Source organism: Glandiceps talaboti, chromosome 20, assembly GCF_964340395.1.
Source record: "Glandiceps talaboti chromosome 20, keGlaTala1.1, whole genome shotgun sequence".
Lineage (NCBI taxonomy): Eukaryota > Metazoa > Hemichordata > Enteropneusta > Spengelidae > Glandiceps > Glandiceps talaboti.
Window position 1 is genome coordinate 7,862,844 of NC_135568.1, and position 26,897 is coordinate 7,889,740.

Consider the following 26,897-nt stretch of genomic DNA (forward strand, 5'->3'; position numbering starts at 1 on the left):
GAAAATATAGTGTATCAAGAGATAAAACAAGTGTAATTTAACTAAAAAACATTCTGTATGGGAGAATATTAAAAATCTTGTCAGAAAAAGGACAAATATATTGTGTTTGTATTATTTGCGATAGAAAACCATCACAGGGGTCTCTTTTTATCATAAACTGCATAAGGGTATTAACATGGGGATATATTACATAGTGGTTGTAATATGGGGAGTTGGGCGCGAGGAGTCATGTCGTTTACAAACTGTTTACAGTGGTTGGGGTTTAATTTGGCGATAAACTAAATTATTGTGCCCCCCCCCCCCCATGATGAAGAATGCTGTCAACAGAAGTGAGCCCTCTACGATATGTTTAGAGAGAATCACGGTCATCTGAAATCGAGGGTTTGTGGCAAACTGTAGTCGGAATCCTTTAATAGCGTTCATTATTGCCGAACAGAGCCCTTATATCGAGTATATCCCTAATACATTCTCTACAATAAGTGAAACCTCTCACTTTTTGTCTAAGGGAAAGATACTTGGTAAAAATATGCCTGAAACGTAAGGCTGCATTGTTCGTAAGCTGTCAGGGTGAGACTTGTGAACACTGAAAGGACTCGTCAAACGTGAGGGCCAAAACGACCCTCGTTTTTAACATAACACAGCCGTCTGATTACAGAGTCACGATTTACACTCAACAATGATGTCACAAGGTCCGGATATACCATACACTTTTATCAAAGACATAAGACCAAGTCAAAAGAACCTCAACGTTATTTTCATTATGCTCGACATAGGTAGGTAACTTCCGCATATTAATGAGAAGTCAATGAACTTTGTTAATGACGTCACAATCGTGTAACTTGTAAGTTTAGAAAAACTTAGGGATACTCAGTGTAGTTAATTAGTTCTCAGGGATGAGCAAACCATGATATCATTAATCATTATGTATTTACTTTTATTTTTTAGTATAGCTGTTATTGTTTTTGAATTTGTATTGCTAGTAACTCTTAAAGTGGTCATATGGATGAGAATTTGGTATCTAGTTTGGATTTTTATTTGATAAAACAAATTCACTATGTTTTTTTCCTTGAAAAAATAATGTGAAATAACATATACCAAGTCCATGTTCACAACTCAATAAACAGCAAAACATTAAACAATGTGTAAAATGTTTGTTATTGTACGTACAATAACAAACTTTTTACAATTTTTGCATCTTTTTGCAATGTATTGAGTTATGAACATGGACTTGGTATATGTTCTTTCGCATTATTTTTTCAAGTAAAAAAACATAGTGAAACTGTTTTATCAAATAAAAATCCAAAATAAATACCAAATTCTCATCCATATGGCCACTTTAAAAAAGAAAGGAAAAAACCTGCATGTTCATAGGGTGTCATTTCATACATGAATTGATATCATTCAAAAAATTCTTAACTCTAAAAAAAAATTAATCATGTGAATTTGTTGTATTTTGGAACTGTGAGATTATAATGCTTTGTGTTAATGGAACAGAATTTGCTATGTATGTACTCATGGAAGTTAGCTGCAATAATTCTATCTCTGTTTTTATTTGCAATATTTTTTTTTATATACATGTAGTTTACTTTGTGTGTCTCAACATTGTTCGTTTTGCTGTTTATTTTCTTAAGGGGTTGGCAAATAAAAACAAAGCTACAATTTTTACTATCGAACAAGGCTATCTAAAATCTCTTGGCAATTATTTCCATGGTTTTCTCATTAAAAATAGTCAATTTCCAAGCTTCAATAGCAAAATTCACTATGTAAGTACTCCAATCTGTTCATTTTCTGTTCAAAATGGCAATACCACTACAGTACTGCATCTACATGGAAGTATAACATTGGTTATACTAACTTCAATGGTGTACATAGGATATGTGAGATGGAGTCCGTCCATCATCAGCAAGGAAGGAAAAAAAGTCTGTGAATAAACAACAAAAATCCTGTAATTTCTGATTATAATTTATATTTTTGCAGTATTTTGTTTAAGTCATCTAACCACTACAAAAGATAAACCTGTCATTATAATTGCTGTTTATTTTTGTCCTGTTGTCCAATGACAATAAATGATAGCAACCCATGATTACTGGTTACAACATAAGGGACCAGGATGAAAATATAAATTTGTTCTCACGATTTTCCAGATTTCTAGTGGTAATGATTGGAAATAGGAAAAAAAACAGAGGAAACGATAGTTATGTGGTAATATTTTGAAAACTTTATTTGACAATAAAAGCTCAGAAAAAATAAGAAAAAATAATATTAGAAACCTGGAAAATCGTGAGAACAAAATTATTTATTCATCCTGGTTCCTGTGGTTATAATAATATTGTTGCTTTATACTTGTCAGGTCGTCCAACCACAACTAAAGATGGCCATGAGGTCCGTTCCTGTAAAGTGGCTGATAAAACTGGTTCTATCAATATCTCAATATGGGATTCAGTTGGAGACTTGATACAACCTGGTGATATCATACGTCTAACAAGAGGGTAAGAAATGTATTGTTTTCAATATCATGTAAAAAAACTAGTCTCAATTGCACCATGGATGTATAAAGTTCTCCCCCTTATACCTCCATGATTGCACAGACTCACAATTTGAAACTATGTCTTCACCTGAAGAGGTAAGCGGGGGAAAGAGAGAGCCCCTTCAAAAAGTGAGTTTAGGTATATATAACCAATAAGGCATTAATTCAAAATATTTATGTACCGTAACAAAAAACTGGTCAGGATAACCAAGGTAAAAATGACAAGAGATCTTTACCTCCTTAACATCTTCAATATATACACTGGTAGAGATACCTTATTAAACACTGGTTGGGTATCTAAGTTTGCACCTTGGGATAAAACTCGTGTAGATTGTACCTTCTTGACACCCTTTAGAAAAACCCAGATAAAATGACATGGGAACTCAAGTAGATTTCCACCTTATTCTTAACAAAAACACTGTGTACATGTAGAAGATAGTCAAAATATTCAGTTCCCAAAAGAAAATAAGAATTCTTCATATGCTAATCTACATATCTATATGCAAAGTGGAATAAATGCCATATATGTTTGTATGTGGAAAGAATGTCTTAAACTGTACACTATGTATGTTTGTATTTATAGGTATGCCTCTATGTGGAAGGGATGTCTTACACTCTACACTGGAAGAGGTGGTGAACTTCATAGAATTGGAGAGTATGTATTCCTTTTATTGTGAAAGTTTTATCTTTTTGAATTTAATCATTTATTACATGTAGTCAGTGTGCCCTCTAAACCACTTTGATGTGCCACTGATGCACACAATTTCTAGTGATGCACCAAAATTTATTTGGTGTTCTCCCCTATCTCTTACTATGTGGTGACTCGCACGAAATGCCAGTTTTTCTCATTTTGACTCACAACAACAAAATTTGGCTATCACTATCCGAACTAAATACCCAATCCTCATCCATAGAGTATAATCTTACTTATGATACAAAGAGGGTCATACGTAAGAAGTTCACTGTTTTCTGGGTTATATTTTGTACATTTGACCCAAAAATATGTATGGCCCATCACGACAACTTACTTCTAAATATATTTTATTTTTATAGCTTTTGTATGGTGTTCTCTGAAGTACCTAATATGAGTGATCCTAATCCAGAATTAGTAGCACAGAATCAAGCCAAAGTAGTAAGTGAAATTATTTCCGACTTTATCACAGTGGTTGTAGTTGTATTTCTGAGTCAGTTTGTACAGTTTTTCAGGACCTCAGCTTACAAAGTCATATTAAAGCACGGATATCATTTATCTTAGTTTGTAAGGTGCGCCATGATATGGCGCCCTCACACATCGGTCAACCCCTCTCAGAGAGGAGACCAGCGAGGGCAGTATGACACAACATATCTTACAGTCTACACTTATCTCAGGCAAAGGAGTAAGTTTATCATATTGACTGTAGTTATATCCCAACCTGTACAGGACCAAGTAACTACATGTCAATAACGCTTGTACAACCATTGGATAAAAATAGTGTTTAATATACATGTCATTCGAGAAGGAAACAAAGCTGATAATTTGCATAATATGCAAATTATTGAACACTGAAGAATTCGTCTTTTTCACTGACAATGTTGACTTCTCCTGACCATGTCATAACAGAACAACACTCTAACAAAGTTAATCAAACTGCGGCTGGGCTCAAACCCCCAACTGCAGTTATAAGAGGCAAATGGTCACTTGGCTACAGATAACTGTGACTGATACTGACTATATAGTGTATGCTTGATGATGTGTCTGTAATTGTGTTCAATTTATGTTCACAGATGAAGGCAGATCAACGAAGCAACTCCCCAACACAGTTACCCATGGATGACAACATGTCCACAACAGCAGCTGGTACAATGGCACCAGGCAGAGGTGGCTTTCTAGGAGGTGGTATGTAACCATACTGATATATTTACAGTTGCATGGGAAATTCCTATTCAATTAGTAATTTCAATCATGTAGATAATAAAAACATTAATTTTATTGTTACATATAAACTTGTGTCTAAATAATTCTTCCTGGGATTTACACAAAGCCCTCCGAAGGGTGCAAGTGATTAACAGCATACATGTAAACGACTATACCTTCGTGTATGTAGTAATTAAAGGGGAACACCAATCTAGGAAATAAAGGCATTTTCATAAGAGTTCTAGAGAATCATTTCATGATTTTACATCACCTACAATTATTTGTAATTTCAGAGAAGCATCAAGTTGATCTTGTGACTTTATATGGTATCTTTGCTATGGGCCATTGCATCATGGGAGTCAACAGAAAAAATGTATTCATGGTTGCACAATAAATATTCATGAGAGATGTTTTATAGAAGGGAATAAGCACTTAGGAGTCATGAATATTCATTGTTCAACCATGAATAATTGTTTCTACTGACACCCCCCCCCCCCCCCATAAATGTGGCCCACAGCAAAGATATCCTATAAAGGTACAAGATTGGCTTGATATTTCTGTGAAATTGCAAATAATTGTAGGTGATCACGTAATGACTCTCCGGAATGCAAAGTTTATGAAAATGTCTATTTCCTGGAGTTGTGTTGAATACTAGAATGAAAGGTTTGTTCTTGTTTACGCTCTATGCATTGTTATCACTTACATAATAAATAGTGGTGAAAATATCTATATTCCTATACCGAATGAAAAAATCTGTAGTCAGGCACTTTAGCGTCACAGGGAAAAAAGTATGAGTGTAAACAACAGAAGTGTGAAGCACCCAAAATGATGAATCAGTCAGTATATAAGCAATACAGGCAACAGGTGACATTTTCTATTTTGCCTACCTAAGTAAAATTAAACCTCACAAAAAACTTCATCTCATACTGATGTCTTAGTCTGTAAGGTACACTGTGATGGGGCGCCCTCAAACATCAGGCAACCCCTAACACCATTGAGAGGAGGCCGGTGAGGGTGAAACGTCATGATGTATCTTACAGTCTGACTGATGTCTGTGATGTAATTTTTGTCATCTTGTGCTTTTTCAGGAAATAACAGTGGTCCACCATCACAACAATTCAAACCTGGGAATGGTACAGGAATGGACTCACATTCACAGCCACCAAGTCACAGAGGACGGGGTAGTAGAGGTGGGAATAGTATGGACTCACATCGTGGTAGAAGGGGAAGATAGCTAGATGGAATAAACTTGTCACAAAGATTAGATATTAGATAGAACCAAATTAGACAAGTAACAGTTGACTGAAATAATAGAATTGTCATCAAACTTGCAAGTTTTAGTACAGTTTGATGTAGATGTAGACATTATACTCTCCTGGAAACATCTGTAATTTCAAAGTATGCAGAAAATCCTAGAATATGCAGGAATTTCAAGCCATGTGTGGAAGTCCAGGAATTTCTTACCACTCCTATGAAGTCCTTTAAATGTCCGACTTCTTGAAAGTGTGTAAAAGTCCTGGAGTGCTAAACCAGTCTTGGAAAAGTTTGGAAAACTTAAATGGAAATCACTTCTGGACATAAAATTCATGACATGATAAACTGTCGAATGTTGGAAATGCTCACTACATGACATATGAACTTTTTGTATTCACATGATAAAGCATAGAATGTTGGAAATTGTTTCAAATTTACTTTTTTATATTGACTTGTTTATTGGTAAGATGAAGTATGAAATGCTCTAAGGGGAAAATAAGATGTTTACTGTAAAACTAGTCTGTAAGGTACGCCGTGACAGGGCGCCCTCACACATTGGCCAACCCCTAGTCTGTAAGGTACGCCGTGACAGGGCGCCCTCACACATTGGCCAACCCCTAGTCTGTAAGGTACGCCATGACGGGGCGCCCTCACACATTGGCCAACCCCTAGTCTGTAAGGTACGCCGTGACGGGGCGCCCTTACACATTGGCCAACCCCTAGTCTGTAAGGTACGTCGTGACGGGGCACCCTCACACATTGGCCAACCCCTGGTCTGTAAGGTATGCCGTGACGGGGAGCCCTCACACATTGGCCAACCCCTCATGACGTATCTTACAGTCTACTGTAAATCATGAATACCCAAGGGAAACTGACTTGACTCCTGAAAACATCACAATTGAAATAACTTTGTAGTTTGTACCCCTGTACTATTATACTACAAGTTGAAACTTGTACTGCTACTTTGTTCAAGTAAACTCCAACCCATTAAATTAAAATCAAGACAAAATAACAAGGGTTACCATGCAAAGTTTGAAGAAAGAGTAAAAACAAACTTAAAGTTAACCCATTTTGAATCTGAGATTGGTGCTGAAGAGCACATCAAATAACTCTATATGAGATTCTAGTCTGTCAATTCCTTGAAAACAAGACAATGTACCCAAAATTGTTTTTATTATTTCAAAAGGACCATGACAGTTTTTCATTGGTTAAGTTTTCAGATATGTAGATTGTTTTGATTTTCAGACAAATTGACTACCAAGACACATTTCTATAAATCTTGACTGTGCATTGGTTACATCCAATTTTCTTCAGACCATTCATCATCATACAACATATGAGATTTATCACGATGTTGCGAAAAAAGACTTTTAAAAACACTTTAATTTGACTGAAAGCATGTACCAGTAGATGAACCTTGCAAACATCAACATATTGAAAATATGTACATTATTATCAGTACAAGTAATGTCTACAGAATTTAGAAAAATTTGAAAACCAATGAATGAGGTTTTCAGTAACACTATTTTGTACAACTGTTATCATACACAAGAATGAATGTCCATGGACTCTGAGTTCATTCTTACTGATGAAAATTTCTACTCACAGAATCGAAACATTTCTTGGAAATGAATTCCAAATTTCCGCTGACGTCATCACAGGTGTACTAATATTGAATAATGAGCGACAGATTTGTGCTGTAATTTTTGTATGTAATCATGTGTATACTTACAGATTATTAGATTGGTTTCTGTGTGGTTGTATCAAACAGCCAGTGAACAGTAACTTGAAATGGGCTGTATTAGTTACATTTTCTTCAATATTAGAAGTTTGTGGACTACGTTCATTTGCATGTACAATGTACTACTGCCAACCTTTACTTTCATACAAAAATTGAAACTAAAATAATAAACAGTAGAATAAATGGGAAACATATTTTACTTGCACTTTTTGAGATCCTGTCATGACTTTTGAACAATTTTCCATATACACAATACCTATATGGACTCTGTCAATGTTGTTTCACATCTTGTAGGACGCCATGAAAAAATTGTTTTATAAATTAAAAATCCAAAATAAATACCCAATCCTCATCCATATTGCCACTTGAATGATGTAGTCTGTGAGGTATGCTGTGACAGGGCGCCCTCACACATCAGTCAACTGCAGCTAGAACCTATACATAGACAAGGTATACTCATTTGTGGTGCTTTACAACATTGTCACAATGGTTCATTTTGCACTTTATGAAACAGTTTAGTGATTTTACTTTTACTACCATGCAACAACTAAAAGAATGCGAGTACAATTATACCGATTTGACTTGTTACATTTTCTTTGATATTCAAAAGTCTGTGGACCAACTATGTTCTCCCATGCACTGACAGTATTTATTTTCATGCAAAAATTGCGAACTAAAATAATACCCAGTAGAATAAACTGACAACATATGTTATTTGCACTTTGTGAGATCATGACATGACTTTTGAACCATTTGCTATATTCACAAATATTTACAGTATTTATGTAGTCTTGGAGGTATGTCATGAGAGGGCGCCCTCACACATCAGTCAAATGCAGCTAGAACCTTTCCATAGACAACGTATACTCATTTATGCTAGCTGCTTTGTCATTGGTTCATTTCAGTCTATATGGAACAGTTTAGTGATTTTACTTTTACAATCATGCAACAAATAAAAGAATGTGAGTACAATTCTAATAATTTTAATATTGGTTTGTCTGCTGTAGCAAATCAAGATTGGAGGGAATGAAAGTGAAGTGCGCCCTCATATTCTCATCTGCATGACATTCACATGCCAATCATTTATTGTGTTCCAAAGAGCCATAACTTTGAAACACACACACACACACACACACACACACGTACACACACATACACACTGCAGACAGACAGACACACACACACACACACACACACACACACACACACACACACACACATCAATAAAACATCCTAAAACTGAGTTGAACACAACTCTATCAAAAGTTGATAAGTGTACCTTAGATGAACTCTGTTAAAGTGGCCATATGGATGAGAACTTAGTATATACTTTGGATTTTTAAAACAACTTTACCATGTTTTCCTACTTTAAAAATCACTGAAACAGCATCATTTATGTTTGTAACTCAATAAGTTACAAAAAACTATTTAAAAAAAAAAAACGTGTAAAAAGTTTGACATTGTACATACAATTACAGTAACAATCATTTTGCAGTTTTTTATTTTTTGCTATTTTGTTGTGTTACAAACAAGAGTATATCTTGGTTTCACACACTTTTTTCAAGTAGTAAATATAATTAAAAGTTGTTTTTTAATCCAAAATCCAAAATAAATTCTCAAACTAAATTCTCATCCACATGGTGGCACTTTAACATTAAATGATGACATAAAACAGAAACCAAATCTTGACAAGAAATATCAGTGTTTATTATAAAACTAACTGAGAGGAAGCTTATATAATTGTCTTACAAATGTAAAAGCTATGTCAGTCTTTTATGAATAGTGTCAGCTTATCTTAAAAGTGTTGATTGTTTCTTACTTCTACAGTAAAGAAGCAAGATAAAATATGCCAAATATCACAAAATGATTTTATTATTAACGACAGTTGCTGCCATGACAACCAGATTGATATTTTGAATATAGTATAGTATCGTTGCTGTTAAAAATATTCTTTTTCATATATGATGTATATAATTCATAATATTGTTAGTAGTTGTAATTTTTAATTCATTTATCACTCTATAAAATAAGTTCAGTTCTTTTAAACAAACTACAAATACAAGATTATTTAGATCTGAAAGGAATTACTGAAAAGAGTTACTGTGAAGAAAGAGTTGAAATCTAATTTAGTGTTTACTTTATTCACTTATTGTGTATTGGAATACAACAAGTAACCACTAAAGGTTGTTTCTTCATTGCCACCACCGTACACAGCAGTACCACTGTGAAGTCTAACCCAGATTTCATCTCCTTGATCTACATCTATGATTACACTGTTAGATGCAGCACCATAGAGCCTATCACCTGAATTGTGTGCATATATACAGGGTAACCGGGTAGCGTTCTTTATCAAACATGCATAAAAGATATAGCTGTTAGACTGTTGCATTCCAGAAATGCTGAAGTAATACATACCACTGACAGGGCATGTAAATTTACCAGTAGATGTACTATAACCATTTCCATCATTAGAATACACTTTTTCATAAACAATCACTGTGGAACTAGACACAGGTCCCATGGATGATGTCTTGACAACTGAGAATGCTACTCTAGGTTGTTGTTGTACCTGACCTATAGGTCCTGGTACACCTTGACCTCCCATTGACCCTTTATTACCCTTGATGCCTGTATCACCTTTTGTACCATTTTGTCCCTCGACTCCATCAATTCCTTTCTGTCCAATTTCCCCCTTGGCTCCTTTTGGTCCTGGTTTACCTGTTGTTCCTTTCTGACCAGGTTGACCTCTTGACCCAAGTTCACCAGTGTCACCCTTCTCACCAGGAGTTCCATCCAGCCCTGGTGAACCAATGGCTCCCTTTGGACCTACGGGACCTGGTATTCCATTTTCTCCTCTAATACCTACAGGACCTTGCAATCCATTAGTACCTGGAACACCTAGAAGAATTAAACACTTAATGATCATCTGTTGTTTAAAATAAAATGTTCATTAACTTTACTGATGTGATCACCAATAAAAAAACATATTGCCACATTTCAGCTGTGCCATATGCACTAGGAATTTTATGGAAACTGTTAATTTTGAATGTCAGTGTTTGACATACATAAAATTAGCAATGTTGAACTTCAGGAGTTTTAATCCTTTGCAGTGGGTGAACTTGAGAGATAGCATCATGTAATACATGTATGTTCGGTATGTACCAATAATACATTTCATAGCAGTTACCTGGGATACCAATTAGTACTCCATTTCCACAGCATTCTGTTTCTGTTAACTTAGTAATAAATACAGGTAAAATATTGAGGGATGGCCAAATGACTCTGCATATCATACACATTTTATGTTCCCCAAGAACAGTTTAAATATATATATATACAAAAAAAAACAGGCTTCCCACAGACCACTCAATACAAATATAAACAACAACACACTCCTGCCGACAAGCAGGCACTGTATGTGTAAACACAATTGTAACTTTGAATCAATACACATGTATGTGTCAAAATCTAAGCCTGCAATGCAATAACTTTCAATAGCTCGTTTGTTCCAAGGACGATGTGTGTGTGTGTGTGTGTGTGTGTGTGTGTGTGTGTTTATCTGAGTAGGGGTCAGATGATGATGTTTATATTTGTATTGAATTGTCTGTGGGAAGCCTGTGTCTTTATCTATCTAAAATGTGTATGATATGCACAGTCATTCAGCTATCCCTCGCTGTTTTACCTGCAAGTATCACACCAAGTAAGATGCGTCAGTCTGGGTGAACATTCGGTGAAAGTTTGACTGACTGTAATACGCTTTCAACTAGGGATGGTTATGTGTTAGATACATTTATTGATAAAAGTGTAATTACCTGGGATACCAGGGATTCCATTTCCACAGCGTTGAGATACATCAGTCTGGGCGTCTTCATCTCGTTGCTGGGCAACAGTCAGTGAAAGTTGTACAACACAGACTACAATACAGTACTGCACAAACTTGAATGCAAATGCCTTCATTGTTGATGCTGTGTTGGTATGGTTACTGAAAAAAAAAGAAGTAAAAATATTAATAACTTGAAATCAAAAGCATTATGATATTTGTGAATATGATATTTCTCATCATTTTTGTCTCCAAGGGTTTAATTCTCATTTACTACCATTCACTATACTTATCTGAAAACCAGCCACCAATGGCAAAATTCCTACTACAAAATGTATATTAACTGCTGTGATACTGTAGTCTTACTCTAAAAAACATTCAAGAATATTGAAAAATGACGTCATTTCTTTCATATAGTATAAAATACAGTACCACAGCAGTTAGTACAATGAGAGTTTTGACAGTGACTACAAGTCATTCAACAAGTGACAGTAAAGGGTAAAGTATAAGTAACATTTTATTGGGAAACAAAAATGACAAAAAACTTTTTCAGACTTATATGTCACCCTTTACAATTTTCCTCTCAGTGCAACTTTGTGTTGAGATTTTAAAAGTATATAAACAGTACATGGTACAACGTCAAAGATTAGGAGAAGTACAAGTACTCGGCATACACACTCTAAAAGATTCATACAACACCAGGCACGCATAGACTGTCACAAATATTCATTTTTTTCCACGGACCGTCATAGACTGGAACAGTTACCACAGGATATAATCAACATAACAGATTCAGAACAATTCAAACAAGCATTATCAACATCAACAAAACACAGGACAACAACATCAAGGACTAATAACAATCATTGCGCACATCACTTCCTACTCGTTTTGTTCCACTAGGGACGTTGAGTAGTATTCTAAAGAAGAAGAAGAAGAAGTAAATATATGAATATGTACTGTAACTATACCTGTATAGAACTTGTAGAAGAATCTTAGTAGATGTGAGAACTTGTAGAACAACTCAAACGTCAGCTAGATGCACAGTTTCTATGTAGCTCAGCTTAGTAGTAGACTCCAGTCTATAACAGTGCTTCGAGATCTACTCCAGTGTCCAGTCCAATCTGAAGCTACACAGCATTACCTCTGTCTTATTTATACATTCTGGTAGTGGATTCTCATTATACCACCCAAGGAATACAAGAATTCCATCACAACCATATATAGTCACAAAGTAGAACTCAACAACTGATTTCAGATATTTTAGAATAAAGTCCCGTTTTTCCAGGAATTGTTTTTAAGTAAGTTAATTGTTCAAAGGTCTTGGATGTCATGGGAAAATTGTAAGAAAAATTTGAGATACATTCTTGTGAATAGGTTACATCAGAGTTGTGTGCTCTGTTCAATGTCATATATGCAAATTGCTAGAGAAGTACATGCAGAGGAACATTGATATCATTGGTTGATACGGCAGCATTTTAAAATACATCCTTGTGATTGGCTGTCAGCATATCAACATTATTTACATATGACTGGTCTCAAATTTATTCAGATTGGCTGTGAGTACACCATTTCCTGTCATCTCCATTTTCACAGGACATAAAATGAAGGTTCAACAGTCTGAATCCAGTTCAATAATTACTTTGTGTTCATTCTACAGGTCAGACATTGAAGAGTTATTTTTTCCACTATTGAACTTCAAGATCAAATTTGCTAGAGACATGATCAAATGTATGCAAAATTCGGCCCAAACACTATTACACATATATGCAAGTGAGAGTGCAAGCATTGTGTGTATACAATATCATACACTTGTGGAGTTGCAGACTTTAAAAAAATTGCTGTTTCAGTAAACGAGTAATAAGAAACCCTTAATGACTCACATGTGTGCTAGTAAGGCACTTGATGACTATCTAGACTACACTTGACAGGTTTTTGCTGCACTTGTGACACAGCTGCAGAGAACACAATATATATTAGATGTAAAATTTGCATCCATGGCCTGCACTCATAGTCAGCATAGGTTTCTGTTATAACTACTAGTAGCTAATCTATGCCAACACAGACTGTACTTCAAAAGACACTTTATTTCAGTAGCAAAATACACCTATAGTGTAAAAATCAAAATTAAATTTTTGGCACAAAATAAAATGTATCACAGTATTGCAACAAAGCATGAGGGGGCTACACATCAGTTGAAGTGCCTATATATTTAATAGTATTTGTTTTTTGTCTGACTGGAGGTAAATCGAAGTGTCGGTGTAGTCTGAATTCAAACTATGAAGATTCTGGGTTTAATCTTCATTGGTATTTCTGTCAAAGAGTATGTTAATTGTTTTACAAAAAAGTAATCTATAACAATTGCAAATTAACCGATGTTTTCAATTATTGTAATATAGTACATAAAGTAACATAAATGAAGAGAAAGTTGACACAGTAACTTGAAATGAGCTGTATCAGTTACATTTTCTTTGATATTCAAAAGTCTGTGGACCAACTGTGTTCTCCCATGTACTGACAGTATTTATTTTCATGCAAAAATTGCAAACTAAAATAATACCCAGTAGAATAAATTGACAACATATGTTATTTGCACTTTGTGAGATCATGACATGACTTTTGAACCATTTGCTATATTCACAAATATTTACAGTATTTATGTAGTCTGGAAGGTATGTCATGAGAGGGCGCCCTCACACATCAGTCAAATGCAGCTAGAACCTTTCCATAGACAACGTATACTCATTTATGCTAGCTGCTTTGTCATTGGTTCATTTCACTCTATATGGAACAGTTTAGTGATTTTACTTTTACAACCATCCAACAAATAAAAGAATGTGAGTACAATTTTAATACCGGTTTGTCGGGTAGCCAATCAAGATTGGAGGGAATGAAAGTGAAGTGCGCCCTCATATTCTCATCTGCATGACATTCGCATGCCAATCATTTATTGTGTTCCAAAGAGTCATAACTTTGAAACACACACACACATACACACACACACACACATCAATCAGACATCCTAAAACTAAGATGAACAGACACAGACAGACAGACAGACATACACACACACACACATACATACACACATACATACATACATACATACATACATACATACATACATACATACATACATATCAATCAGACATCCTAAAACTGAGATGCACACAACTCTATCAAAATTTGATAAGTGTACCTTAGATGAACTCTGTTAAAGTGGCCATATGGATGAGAACTTAGTATATATTTTGGATTTTAAAACAACTTTACCATGTTTCCTACTTTAAAAAACACTGAAACAGCATCAACCAAATTTATGTTTGTAACTCAATAAGTTACAAAAAGCTATTTTAAAAAAAAAAAATGTGTAAAAACTTTGTCATTGTACGTACAATTACAGTAACAATCATTTTGCAGTTTTTAATTTTTTGCTATTTTGTTGTGTTACAAACAAGAGTATATCTTGGTTTCACATACTTTTATCAAGTAGTAAATATAATTAAAAGTTGTTTTTTAATCCAAAATCCAAAATAAATTCTCAAACTAAATTCTCATCCACATGGTGGCACTTTAACAGTAAATGATGACATAAAACAGAAACCAAATCTTAACAAGAAATGTCAGTGTTTATTATAAAACTAACTGAGAGGAAGCTTATATAATTGTCTTACAAATGTACCAGCTATGTCAGTTTTTTATGAATTGTGTCAGCTTATCTTAAAAGTGTTGATTTGTTTCTTACTTCTACAGTAAAGAAGCAAAATAAAATATGCCAAATAACACAAAATGATTTTATTATTAACGACAGTTGCTGCCATGACAACCAGATTGATATTTTGATGAATGTAATAAATATAGTATCCTTGCTGTATTCTTTTATAGATATGATACATAATTCATATTATTATTAGTTGTAATTTTGTAATTCATTTATCGCTATATAAAACAAGTTAAGTTTTTTTCAAACAAACTACAAATACAAAATTATTTAGATCTGAAAATAATTACTGAAAAGAGTTACTGTGAAGAAAGAGTTGAAATGTTTATTTATTTAGTGTTTCAGACTGTCTTTGTTTATTGTGTTTTTGAATACAACAGGTAACCAGTAAAGGTATTGTATTCTTCGGCATCACTGTACAAAGCATTATGACTATCAAGTCTAACCCATATTTCATCTCCTTGTTGTAAATCTATGATCACACTTGTAGATGCAGCGCCATGTTCTCTTGTACCTTCATCGTCTACCCATATGCAGGGTAACTGTTCAGTGTTCTTAATCAAACATGCAAGTAATTCATGTGCGTTTTGTACTCGCATTCCAGAAAACATGAAGTAATACATACCGCTGACAGGGCATGTAAATTTACCAGTAGATGTGTTATAACCATTTCCATCATTAGAATACACTTTATCATAAACAATCACTTGGTTACTAGACACAGGTTCCATGGATGTTGTCTTGGCAACTGAGAATGCTACTCTAGGTTGTTGTTGTACCTGACCTACTTCTCCTTTCTGACCTATAGGTCCTTGTAGACCTTGACCTCCCATTGACCCTTTATTACCCTTGATACCTCTATCTCCTTTTGCACCATTTTGTCCCTCAACTGCATCGATTCCTTTCTGTCCAATTTCACCCTTGGTTCCCTTTGGTCCTTGTATACCTGTTGTTCCTTTCTGACCTGGTTGACCTCTTGACCCAAGTTCACCAGTGTCACCCTTCTCACCAGGAGTTCCATCCAGCCCTGGTGAACCACTGTTTCCCTTTGGTCCTACAGTACCTGGTATTCCATTGTCCCCTCTGGGACCTACGGGTCCTTGCAATCCATTAGTACCTGGAACACCTACAAGAATTAAACACTTAATGATCATCTGTTGTTTAAAATAAAATGTTCATTAACTTTACTGATGTGATCACCAATAAAAAAACATATTGCCAAACTTCAGCTGTGCCATATGCACTAGGAATTTTATGGAAACTGTTAATTTTGAATGTCAGTGTTTGACATACATAAACATTAGCAATGTTGAACTTCAGGAGTTTTAATTCTGTGCAGTGGGTGATCTTGAAGTATAGCTTCCTGTAAATAATACATGTATGTGTGGTTATGTACTAATACATTTCATAAGCAACATTATCAGGATATCAGTGATTCCATTTCTAGAGCACTGAGGGATGCCAGTCTGTCAGTGTCTTCATTTTGCTGCTGGGCAACATTTAGTGAAAGTTGTATTGACTGTAATATTCTTTTAGCTAGAAATGCTTGTGTTAGATACTGGTATATTTATTGATAAATGTCTAATTACCTGGGATACCAGGGATTCCATTTCCATAGCGTTGAGATCCATCAATCTGGGTGTCTTCATTTTGTTGCTCGGCAACAGTCAGTGAAAGTTGCACAACATAGACTACAATACAGTATTGTACCAACATCTTGAATGCAAATGCCTTCATTGTTGATGCTATGTTGTTTAATGGTTACTGGAAAAAAAGAGAGAAAATAACTTGAAATCTAAAGATCAAGTTATGATATTTAATTGTGAAACACATGAGAAGGAATACAAATTTAATTATGATTTCAAATATCAAAATCAGGGACACAACAACTTTGGTGTTAAATATCAATAATAAAAATACTGACAATGACAATGTGCACAATTGAAATCCAATGTCTGACATACACAGAGAAACACATCTAAAACATGAAAACACCCCTACAGGATAATGGAATATCTGATGGACTTAAGCCAAGTGATTATGTCAGATACATAAACATACATACATACATACATAGTATACATACATACATACATACATACATACATACATACACACACACACACATCCATCCATCCACACACACACACACACACACACACACACACACACAAAACTTGACGCCTATAGAATGCTGAACCTCAGTTCATTTGTGTTAAAAAGGGACATGGTCGCAACTCCTGAGAATTACTCATCATTTTTGTTTCCAATGAAAGCGGGTTTTAAATACGCATAATTGCTACCATTCACTATACTTCTCTGAAAACCCGCCAGCAATGGCAAAATTCCTACAATAGTCAGGCTTATATGTCCCTTTACAGTTTTCCTCTCAGTGCAACTTCGTGTTGAGATTTTAAAAGTACATAAACAGCACATGGTACAACTTCAAGGATTAGGAGAAGTAAATATAATGAATATGTACTGTAACTATACCTGTATAGAACTTGTAGAAGAATCCTAGTAGATGTGAGAACTTGTAGAACAACTCAAACGTCAGCTAGATGCACAGTTTCTATGTAGCTCAGCTCGTAGACTCCAGTCTATAACAGCTGCTAAGTGCCTCCAGTGTCCAGTCCAATCTGAAGCTACACAGCATTACCTCTGTCTTATTTATACACACTGGTAGTGGATTCTCATTATACCACCCAAGGAATACAAGAATTCCATCACAACCATATATAGTCACAAAGTAGAACTCAACAACTGATTTCAGATATTTTTACAATAAAATCCTGTTTTCCCAGGAATTTCCCAGGTCTTGGATGTCGTGGGAAACTTGTAAGAAAAATTTGACACACATTTGTCTGAATAGATTACGTCAGAGTTGTGTGCACTGTTCAACCCCCACCCCCACCACAACCCCCACCCCCACTGCCCAACCCCAAGACATTTGCACGTCATCCTAAAGTCAGGGTAGCTATTCAATAAAACATACACACTTGATATAATATTCATGGAACATTTTGTTTTATTTACCAGAGTAAAATATGGCTAAATATCTACTACATTTTTGCCTCAAAAGTTTTTGACATTACATAGTAGAAAATGTACATCAGTTATAACAGACATGATTGTGTAGATATATAGGTAAACATTTGGAGTTATTTTTTCCATAATTGAACTTCAAGTTCACATTTGCTAGAGACATGATCAAATGTATGCAAAATTTGGCCCAAACACTATTACACATATATGCAAGTGAGAGTGCAAATTTGGCGTGTATACGCAATCATGCACTTGTAGAGTTGCAGTTTGTAAAATAAAATTTCTTGTGTAAACATAATTAAGAAGAAATACTATGACTCACAGTAAAGGTACTTGAGTTATCTACACTATGCTTGATGGGTCTTTGCTGCACTTTCACACAGAACAGATATATGCATCCACGCAAAACCCCTCGAGTATGACAGGCCAGCACTTTTGGCTTTCTGTTAGAACTATGAGTAGCTAATCTATGCTAATACAGACAGTTTATTTCAGTGACAAAAGTGTAATAACCTTCTTGCATAAATTAATGTACCATATTACAACATTGACATAGAGGCTAAAACCTTGATTGGATTATTCTTACCAGATTCATAGTATTTGTATATTTGTAGTATTATGCCATACATGAGCCAAGTTGAACAAAAAACATGGAATATATACTCTGGTCATTCTGAAACATGACAACGCATGTTTATGTTACAACAATGCTTGCCTATGTCACTGGTCCTGCTGTGTTCAATATATGAGTCAAAATGTTTAAAATTGCCATTATATTCCCTTTGATATTACTAGTGCTGGTATAATTATGTTATTCTAAAATATTTGTCTTCATTCAGCCACAAAATACTAGTACTCGTGACCTAAGGGTTGTCTCTACAACTTGTACGAGTCTAGCAACTTGTAGTTACAAAGGCTATCCATGTCTCTGTTTTGTTTGAATGTGTAATTTGTAACAAAATATGTTGTGTGATGTAACAAAGCATGCCATATACTAAGTAACTGAAACTCTATAGTCTTTCTTGTTTGGAAATACACATGTACAACTTCACTTGTAAAACAGGGTCCCACACCATTTTTTATAGACAGTGTTTAATAATAATACTGCAGCAGTAGATTATCGAGGCAGTAGATAGAACTCTGTGGACTTTTCATACTTCATTCTTAGTATTCCTCAGTAAAGCTACTATATATTAATACAACTCATTCTGCAAGGATCAATAATGCTACTACTAATATATTACACATTTTACAGTTTATATACTCAAATAAATACTTTCACAGGTCTTCTTACAGGCCCATCACAATAGGATTGAAATTTAGGTGTGAAACACAGTTGTCTGCCAGAGTTATAGAAAAAGTTAATCCAGAACAAAAGAATGATCCTTAGTATGTACTCCTTGTGGTTTTATTTTAAGCACTGAGCATAAAAGAGATAAAATTGTTGCCATCGATCAATGTCATGTGAGAATTGGGTGTACATCCTTTGATTTCAAAATAACCACATATTTATTCCATAAGATTATTCCAGTGTTACAGCTTGCCATTACTCATGGAGTATACAAGAGATGATTCCTTGGGGGATTACGCCATGATTGCACAAGACATGGGGGCACTTGTGGGATGAGAATGATTCCTTATACAGTGGATTATACCATTTCTCCAGAGGGTAGGGTCTGCAAAAACTTCAGAGGGGAAGATGATTCCTTGAGTTTGGCAATACCATTGCTACAAAGGTGAAATGCCATATTACTCCAGAGGTGGCAATGATTCCTGGACGTGAGCCATTCTATTGCTCCACGGGTAGGGTCACCTTTCAACTGCGAGTTGACAACATTTATCTGGTGGTATGCCAACACAATATGCTGTATGTATTCCAGAAGTTGGACATGTTATTACTTTTAAGAGGTCCTGGTCCAGTGCATCATTACTTCAGAAACTGGGTTAACAAATAATTCAAAGAACGTAATCACACAATTATTCCAGTGGTGGAGAAGAGAGTTGAAGCTTAAAACTTTCTTTATGTAGAATACTGTCAGAACTAACAATTCCTCTATTGGCAGGATTACCTCGGTTGGCTCTAGAAAGTTCACTTAAAATGGCAAGCTGAAATATAAAGGGATAATTTAGTTAGTATGGTAGATATTGAACGGTATACAGGAAGACCCATCGTCGCAAACCACGGCCTGTTTTATGGCAATGTTCTTAACGAGCCTCCCACAAAAATTATTTAAGAAATAATAACTCTGGCTTGCGAGAATGAGGAAGACCAAACATTAGCATATAATATGCACCACTTCATTTCAGATTCTGACTTGAATACGTCCATGTTTTGGAGATTACTAACAAGTCAACAATGTGACCTATCACATCACTCACTATAAAGTAGTAGAATAACATTTTATATTGAGTAGACATACATATCATACAACAAGCATGTCTTTAATAAAGAAGGCACCATGTATATGGAGGTCAAAGGTCATAACAGTATCTCCTTGCAAGTTGCATGGTTTAGGATAGACTATTAAAATAAGTCATGTTGTTCAGTCCTGTCTGAGTGATAGCTGATAGCATGGCCTCAATGTTGTATCTTACAGGCTAGATTTTCAAAAAATCAAATGTGCAATGCTACATTTCTGGCTGTGAAACTTACTTGGAATTGTTTGCATTTTTAAATGACTTCTTTACCTATTAGATTATATAGCTACATATAACCAAGAATAAATGACAGACAGACAGACAGACAGACAGACAGACAGACAGAGACAGACAGACAGACAGGCAGACAGACACAGATAGACAGAGACAGACAGACACAGCCAGACAGACAGATAGACAGACAGACAGACAGACAGACAGACAGACAGACAGACAGACAGACAGATAGACAGACAGACAGACAGACAGACAGACAGACAGACAGACAGACAGACAGACAGACAGACAGACAGAGACAGGCAGGCAGGCAGACAGGCAGACAGACAGACAGACAGACAGACAGACAGACAGACAGACAGACAGAGGGATGGGAACAGAGCATGTGCATAAAGTGTATCTGTGTGGTGTATGTGGATGTGTACATGTGTTTATGTTACGATGTTACAGAGACAGACAGACATACATACAGACAGAAAGACAGACAGAGACAGACAGACAGACAGGCAGACAGACACAGATAGACAGAGACAGACAGACAGACACAGCCAGACAGACAGATAGACAGACAGACAGACAGACAGACAGACAGACAGACAGACAGACAGACAGACAGACAGACAGACAGACAGACAGACAGACAGACAGAGACAGGCAGGCAGGCAGACAGGCAGACAGACAGGCAGACACACAGACAGACAGACAGACAGACAGACAGACAGACAGACAGACAGACAGACAGACAGACAGACAGACAGACAGAGGGATGGGAACAGAGCATGTGCATAAAGTGTATCTGTGTGGTGTATGTGGATGTGTACATGTGTTTATGTTGCAATCAACAACAAATTATATTTGCTCTAGAAGAACTAAATATACCCTGCATATCAAATCTAAAAAATTGATTAAAGTCTTACCCTTGAAGGTCCTCTAGTAGATCTTCTTAGGTGTGCCAGAGCCAGTTCTTGTACTGTTTCCAATTGAACCTCCTGTCAAAACAGAGTTGAAGTGTTTGTTTGTGTTAATCATGGAAAACAAAGCAATGATGATTATGACCCCAATATGGCAGTGTGTCTAGAAGTACTGTGATACATAGTCTAGTGCTATCCTTCATTGAATCTCAAGATTTGTCTGGAGTTTGAGATGATTCTTGGCATCCAGACTATGTGATAAGTCCATTAACCCCAGACTTTTTGAGGATGTGTAAACTGCCACTTGCATGTCAAGTCCACTGATTACTACCAGCAGGTGGTTCATCAGATAATATATTACTCAGAGTACTAGATATATGATACATTGATAGTTATCCGTACTGGTTGATCTTTATCTAAAAAATATGGCAATCATTTGGTCAACTTTGATAAAGTCACAAATAACGGTTCAACAAAACTAGACTGATTATAGACTTTCAATCAGTCACCACATTGTTTTCATAAAAACATTTTTTGAATTATACAAACAAAAACGTAGATAATGATAGTGCACACACCATAGACCCTGTGTATCCTGTTGATGGAGGGTCTATGCACACACATGCACACACATGAAATTTACATTTGATCTCACTATGAACACAAATAGACAGTTTGACTCTGCCTTGTTTCATCCGGTGATAGTGATGTTGATTTTTTTTTTTTGCACTGTCAGCATTTTGTTTTCACGTAATTTATAGTAACAAAAAATTGACTGTGACAGTCGCTCTGGATTTTGGCACTAATAAATGGACTGAAGCTAACAAAGTGACATTGGGGTCATTATTTAAATGCCTGTTTGAATATTAAAACATTCAAGTCAAGCATTAGGGGACAAATTGTTTGTCACAAATACTATATTGATGATTTTATCAACAAATATCATCTTTTAATTAGAAAGAAGTGTTTGTATTTTTGCATACTTCATATCCCCTAGCATAGATACCCATACTTTCATTCAGATATAGTTCTAATGCAGTTAAAAATGGGTAGCGGTAATATTTGAGGCCCAAAATAGATAAATAATATTATGTATGTAGGAGGTATCTTTCATCCAATACCAGGTGTTATACCATGCATGAGCCATTTAGAACAAAAACTATGGAATATATACACTGGTCATTTAATGTCACAACAATGCCTGTCTACATCACTGGTTCTGCTGTGTTCGAAATATGAGTCAAAACATTCAAAATTGCCATTACTTTCAACAATTTTTCTTTTATTACTGGCGCTGGTATAATTATGTTATCCTCCAATATTTGTCGTCATTCAGCTGGAAAATACTCATGACCTAATCTTTGTTTTATCTTGGACACATTTATACTGATTTATAAAGGTTATTAATATATACAAAAGCAGTTCAAAAGTTTTTAGCATTGAACTTTTGATCTGTCTTGGTCGATGATCCTCATCAGAATGACAAATTCCATAATTAGAGCTGACTACTAGATGCTAAAAGCTGAACTGCTAGACAAGTATGTTATAACCTTTGTATTAAATCATTTGATCTACCAAGCTGATGAACATTTATACAGTAACTGTAAATTAACCCTTCCAAGGATTCTTATATTCTATTTTGAGTTTGTATACACTGTAAGTGCATTCAGGCTGTTCTGTGCTGATAAGAATGTTAATATACTATTATGACACAAATGCTCTGCCCATAGTTTCCTGCACAGACTCATAATGCTAAAGTTGTTGTCTTCTAAAGGTATGGAAGTCAAAGCACAGTAAACAGGTTGCTAGGCACTTGTCCACACATGTAATACAGTCATTTTAGACAACATTTGGTCACAAAGTATATAATGTATGTACACACACAAAGTGTTAAGCTTTTCCATCATGAGATATAATTACTAACATATAAATCTGTTTAAAGATGTGTTTTGTGTACACACTCATAAGTTTTAACTTGTCTACAAAACTATGTCACTGCTGTATATGCTCTGGGTAACAATGCATTGCCCTCATTGTGACCTCTCACAGGAGCCTCTAAGTGTTTGAAGTTTGGCTAGTCAACCATGGCAACAGACTTAATGACAATGATAACTATGACATGGCTGTGAAATATTTATGAGCTAAAGGGTACTAAGGAAGTTAATAATTTCTGAGAATTTTGACAGTTTTTGGTAAGGTGTTCTTTAGTGGTAGGGTCCCTCCTACCAACATGGCGACTGCAATTCCAGACTTGGAAACATTTCTAAAAGAACTTGGAGAAGACTATCTTTCCTGTACAATCTGTTTAGAGCAGTACAAGAATCCTAAAGTCCTGCCATGTGATCACACATTTTGCCAGGAATGTCTGATCAAGATTGTTGAAAGGCAAGGTAGGTTGCAATGTTCGGTTTGTGACACACCCTGTGAGTTACCCAATGGCAGAGTTTCTGAGTTGAAAGCTAATTTCTTCATGAACTCGCTGCTCGACATCGTAGGGAGGTGCCAACCAAGTGACGAGTCAGAACCAGGGCTTTGTGAAGGATGTGATGAAAACACAGCAACAAACAGGTGTGTAGATTGTAGCGTTAATTTTTGTCCTTCATGTACCAAGCCTCACAGAAAGGTTGCAGTGAGTAGAAATCACACCATAATCACTCTAGAAGAGTATAAAGAAGGAAAGCTCACCAGTCGGTTGCTGCCACCAAAAGTCTACTGCAATGTTCACCCAGAGAATGAAGTCAAATACTACTGTGAGACCTGTCAAGTCACTATGTGTACTGACTGTGCCATGATTAAACATCGCAGTGAGAAACATGTCCACAGTGAACTCAAGGAGGCAGCAGATAAGTACATCATACATTTGAAAGAAATGGTGACAAAGCTGAGATTGAAAGAAAAGGAAACTGAAAGATGTAAATCAGCAGCCAAACAGACCAGAGACAAACTACAAGTACAGTGTCAGGAAGAAGAAAAGAAGGTGAGAAAGAAAGCAGAAGAGATGGTACAGAAAATAAGGAAGGAAGAGAAGAGACTGGTAGAGGAGTTGAAGACAGAGTATGGACAGAAAGTGAAAACTACTGAAGTCCAAATAGATGAATGGGAAATGAAACATGGCAACATTTCAAGTACTTGTGGTTATCTAGAAGCACTGATGCATCATGGGAGTGCTGCTCAGCTGATGACAAATCAACAGAAAACAATGCAGCATATTGGTGACCTTATCACTATGGAAACCAAACCAAACATATCACCAGAAGTGATTGAATTTAAGCCAGCAGATGTGGTTCCAAGACAAAGTATGTTAGGGTTGTTGGGCAGAAGGACAGAGAAAGGCGGAGTGACAACTAAAACCAGCACTTTTGTACATACTGGTCCATACAGGATTCAAAAGTCAAGACTTGAGCCCAGCGATACTGGAAAAGTGAAACCACTACCTTCTGAGATATGTGCCTCCAAGTGTACTGTTGACAAACTTCCATCAAAGCTACTAGAAGGAGAGTCAGGTGCCATAGTGATCAGAACTAAAGACAGCCAGGGACAACAAGTCATACCAACACCAGTTGTGAAGATAGAGATGAGAAAACCAGATGGAACAAGAGAAGATGTCAAAGTAACTGACAACAGAGATGGTACACTAGTATTCACTGTCAAAGGAGAAATGGAAGGCAGACATCAAGTTACCATGTCAATTGGAGATAAACCTATACAAGGATCGCCTTTCAGTATTCCTGTCATCAAAAGACGAGTTAAGACCCTGGGAAAGAAGGGAAGTGGAAAAGGATGCTTTAATAGACCACACAGTGTCATCATGAACAAATGCAGACAATTTGTAGTAGCTGATGCAGGGAACAGGAGGATAGAAGTGGTAGATATGGTTGGAAATCATATTAGAAGTATTACCTTCACTCAGTTTAATAATGACTTCACACCAAATGATGTAGCTGTGTCAGATGACGGAAATTACTTCACGACAGACTGGCACAACAAACACATAGTGGTTAGTAATGAAGATGGAAAACTCATCAGATTCTTTGGACAGAATGAATTGAAGTATCCATGGGGCATAGCCATCAGCCCTGTAGATGGCACTGTTTATGTGACTGACTGGGATGGTAAAGGTGATGACACTGACAAGACAACACACTGTATCAGGAAATATACTCAGTATGGTAAATACATCACTACAGTAGGCAGCTATGGAACTGGGCCAGCTGAGTTCAAAGGACCTGATCGTCTATGTGTCAGCAGACAAGGAAGATTGTATGTACCAGACATTGGTAACCACTGTGTACAGGTCTTCAACCTAGACTGTAAATTTCTTTATAAGTTTGGTTCCTATGGTGAAGAAGATGGTGATTTTCATGGGCCAGAATCGGTGGCTGTAGACAAGGATGAATTTCTGTATGTTGCAGAACAACGTAATAAGAGAGTACAGAAATTTGACAAGAAGGGTCAATTCATATGTCGTATTGATAGTGAAGAGGATGGTTTGGTGTGGCCATGTTCTGTAGCAGTAACTGATGACTCGCCTGCCAAAGTAGTTGTAGTAGACTACAAGAGTCACTGTCTGAAAATATTCACTCAATGAAGAGGGAAACCATCAACTCGACATCACATACTTCTGATGAACATTTCCATTATACGATGTTGTAGAACTTAACTGTACTGAATTTGAATAACAGCTATTAAATGCCAGACTGAGAGAATTCATATCCTGAATGCTTGTCAACGATGGCAATGTGAGTATAGAGAGACGACGATATTATTGCACTGGCAGTAACAAACTAATGGTTGTTATAAATAACTGTTATATAACATTAACAGTAAAGAATTGTGAAAGATGGATCACATATTTCCAGGTATTCAATACTTGCTAAAACTTAAAAGATGTGTATGTTAAAGCTTAAGATCCACTCTGATAAGCAATGAAATATGGTGTTTTGTAACTAATGTCATTAAAAACCTACCAATGAAGGCATGACTTGGACATGACATCATAAGATATTCATTACAACACAAATCAATTTAAATATTGGAATTTCTGCTGTCGTCAACTCAATCTCATCTAGATTAAATTGGATTTGGTGATGATAAATATAGAAAATCTCAAAACTAGTGAATTACAAATAGAGAGGTTATCCCGATCAGAGAAAGAAGAAAAAGAAAAGTAGAAAACTGACGTAGGTATTAGGTGTGAATCAAGACATTATTTGAGACAAAAAAAGGCATCTGAAATTCATAATTAAATGAATACAAATAGAGACTACTTCATAGTGGACAACTACCCAGCACACATTTATATCCATTTGTATTATAATCTCTTCTGTGG

At 35.8% G+C, this 26,897-nt stretch overlaps 4 protein-coding genes across 5 annotated transcripts in view; 2 read left to right on the forward strand and 2 right to left on the reverse strand.

Moving 5' to 3' along the window:
• Positions 1-369: 369 nt before the first annotated feature.
• LOC144450655 (SOSS complex subunit B2-like) lies at positions 370-7,706 on the forward strand. Its single transcript, XM_078141300.1, has 6 exons — positions 370-773; positions 2,351-2,489; positions 3,111-3,182; positions 3,581-3,659; positions 4,292-4,403; positions 5,510-7,706. Exons 1-6 carry the CDS (start codon positions 677-679, stop codon positions 5,653-5,655), a joined length of 645 nt encoding a protein of 214 aa, XP_077997426.1. The 5' UTR covers positions 370-676; the 3' UTR covers positions 5,656-7,706.
• A 1,457-nt stretch (positions 7,707-9,163) lies between these two features.
• On the reverse strand, positions 9,164-17,494 carry LOC144451031 (uncharacterized). Its single transcript, XM_078141789.1, has 5 exons — positions 17,451-17,494; positions 16,547-16,721; positions 15,333-16,083; positions 11,229-11,398; positions 9,164-10,314 (listed from the first exon to the last, which is right to left on the reverse strand). Exons 2-5 carry the CDS (start codon positions 16,692-16,694, stop codon positions 9,563-9,565), a joined length of 1,821 nt encoding a protein of 606 aa, XP_077997915.1. The 5' UTR covers positions 16,695-16,721; positions 17,451-17,494; the 3' UTR covers positions 9,164-9,562.
• A 503-nt stretch (positions 17,495-17,997) lies between these two features.
• Positions 17,998-26,897, reverse strand: part of LOC144451071 (vacuolar protein sorting-associated protein 8 homolog) — a 53,575-nt gene continuing 44,675 nt past the window's right edge. For both annotated transcript variants that reach the window (XM_078141842.1, XM_078141841.1), the window contains 2 exons: positions 21,575-21,646; positions 17,998-20,108 (listed from right to left, as the gene is read on the reverse strand). In XM_078141842.1, the coding sequence (XP_077997968.1) occupies positions 19,980-20,108; positions 21,575-21,646 (201 nt within the window). In that variant the 3' untranslated portion in view covers positions 17,998-19,979. The remainder of the gene's footprint in view (positions 20,109-21,574; positions 21,647-26,897) is intronic.
• LOC144450686 (E3 ubiquitin-protein ligase TRIM45-like) lies at positions 23,776-26,476 on the forward strand. Its single transcript, XM_078141346.1, has one exon. The coding sequence runs from the start codon at positions 23,799-23,801 to the stop codon at positions 26,154-26,156; it is 2,358 nt and encodes a 785-aa protein (XP_077997472.1). The 5' UTR covers positions 23,776-23,798; the 3' UTR covers positions 26,157-26,476.

What these genes read in the sequence shown, in the direction of transcription:
- LOC144450655 (XM_078141300.1), top strand. Translation starts at nt 677, where the DNA reads ATGATGTCACAAGGTCCGGATATACCATACACTTTTATCAAAGACATA. An exon ending in TTTCATTATGCTCGACATAG is followed by an intron (nt 774 to 2,350) that starts GTAGGTAACTTC and finishes TATACTTGTCAG; the next exon opens with GTCGTCCAACCACAACTAAA. An exon ending in ATCATACGTCTAACAAGAGG is followed by an intron (nt 2,490 to 3,110) that starts GTAAGAAATGTA and finishes TTGTATTTATAG; the next exon opens with GTATGCCTCTATGTGGAAGG.
- LOC144451031 (XM_078141789.1), bottom strand. Translation starts at nt 16,694, where the DNA reads ATGAAGGCATTTGCATTCAAGATGTTGGTACAATACTGTATTGTAGTC. An exon ending in TGGAATCCCTGGTATCCCAG is followed by an intron (nt 16,084 to 16,546) that starts GTAATTAGACAT and finishes TAATTCTTGTAG; the next exon opens with GTGTTCCAGGTACTAATGGA. An exon ending in TGGAATCCCTGGTATCCCAG is followed by an intron (nt 10,315 to 11,228) that starts GTAATTACACTT and finishes TAATTCTTCTAG; the next exon opens with GTGTTCCAGGTACTAATGGA.
- LOC144450686 (XM_078141346.1), top strand. Translation starts at nt 23,799, where the DNA reads ATGGCGACTGCAATTCCAGACTTGGAAACATTTCTAAAAGAACTTGGA.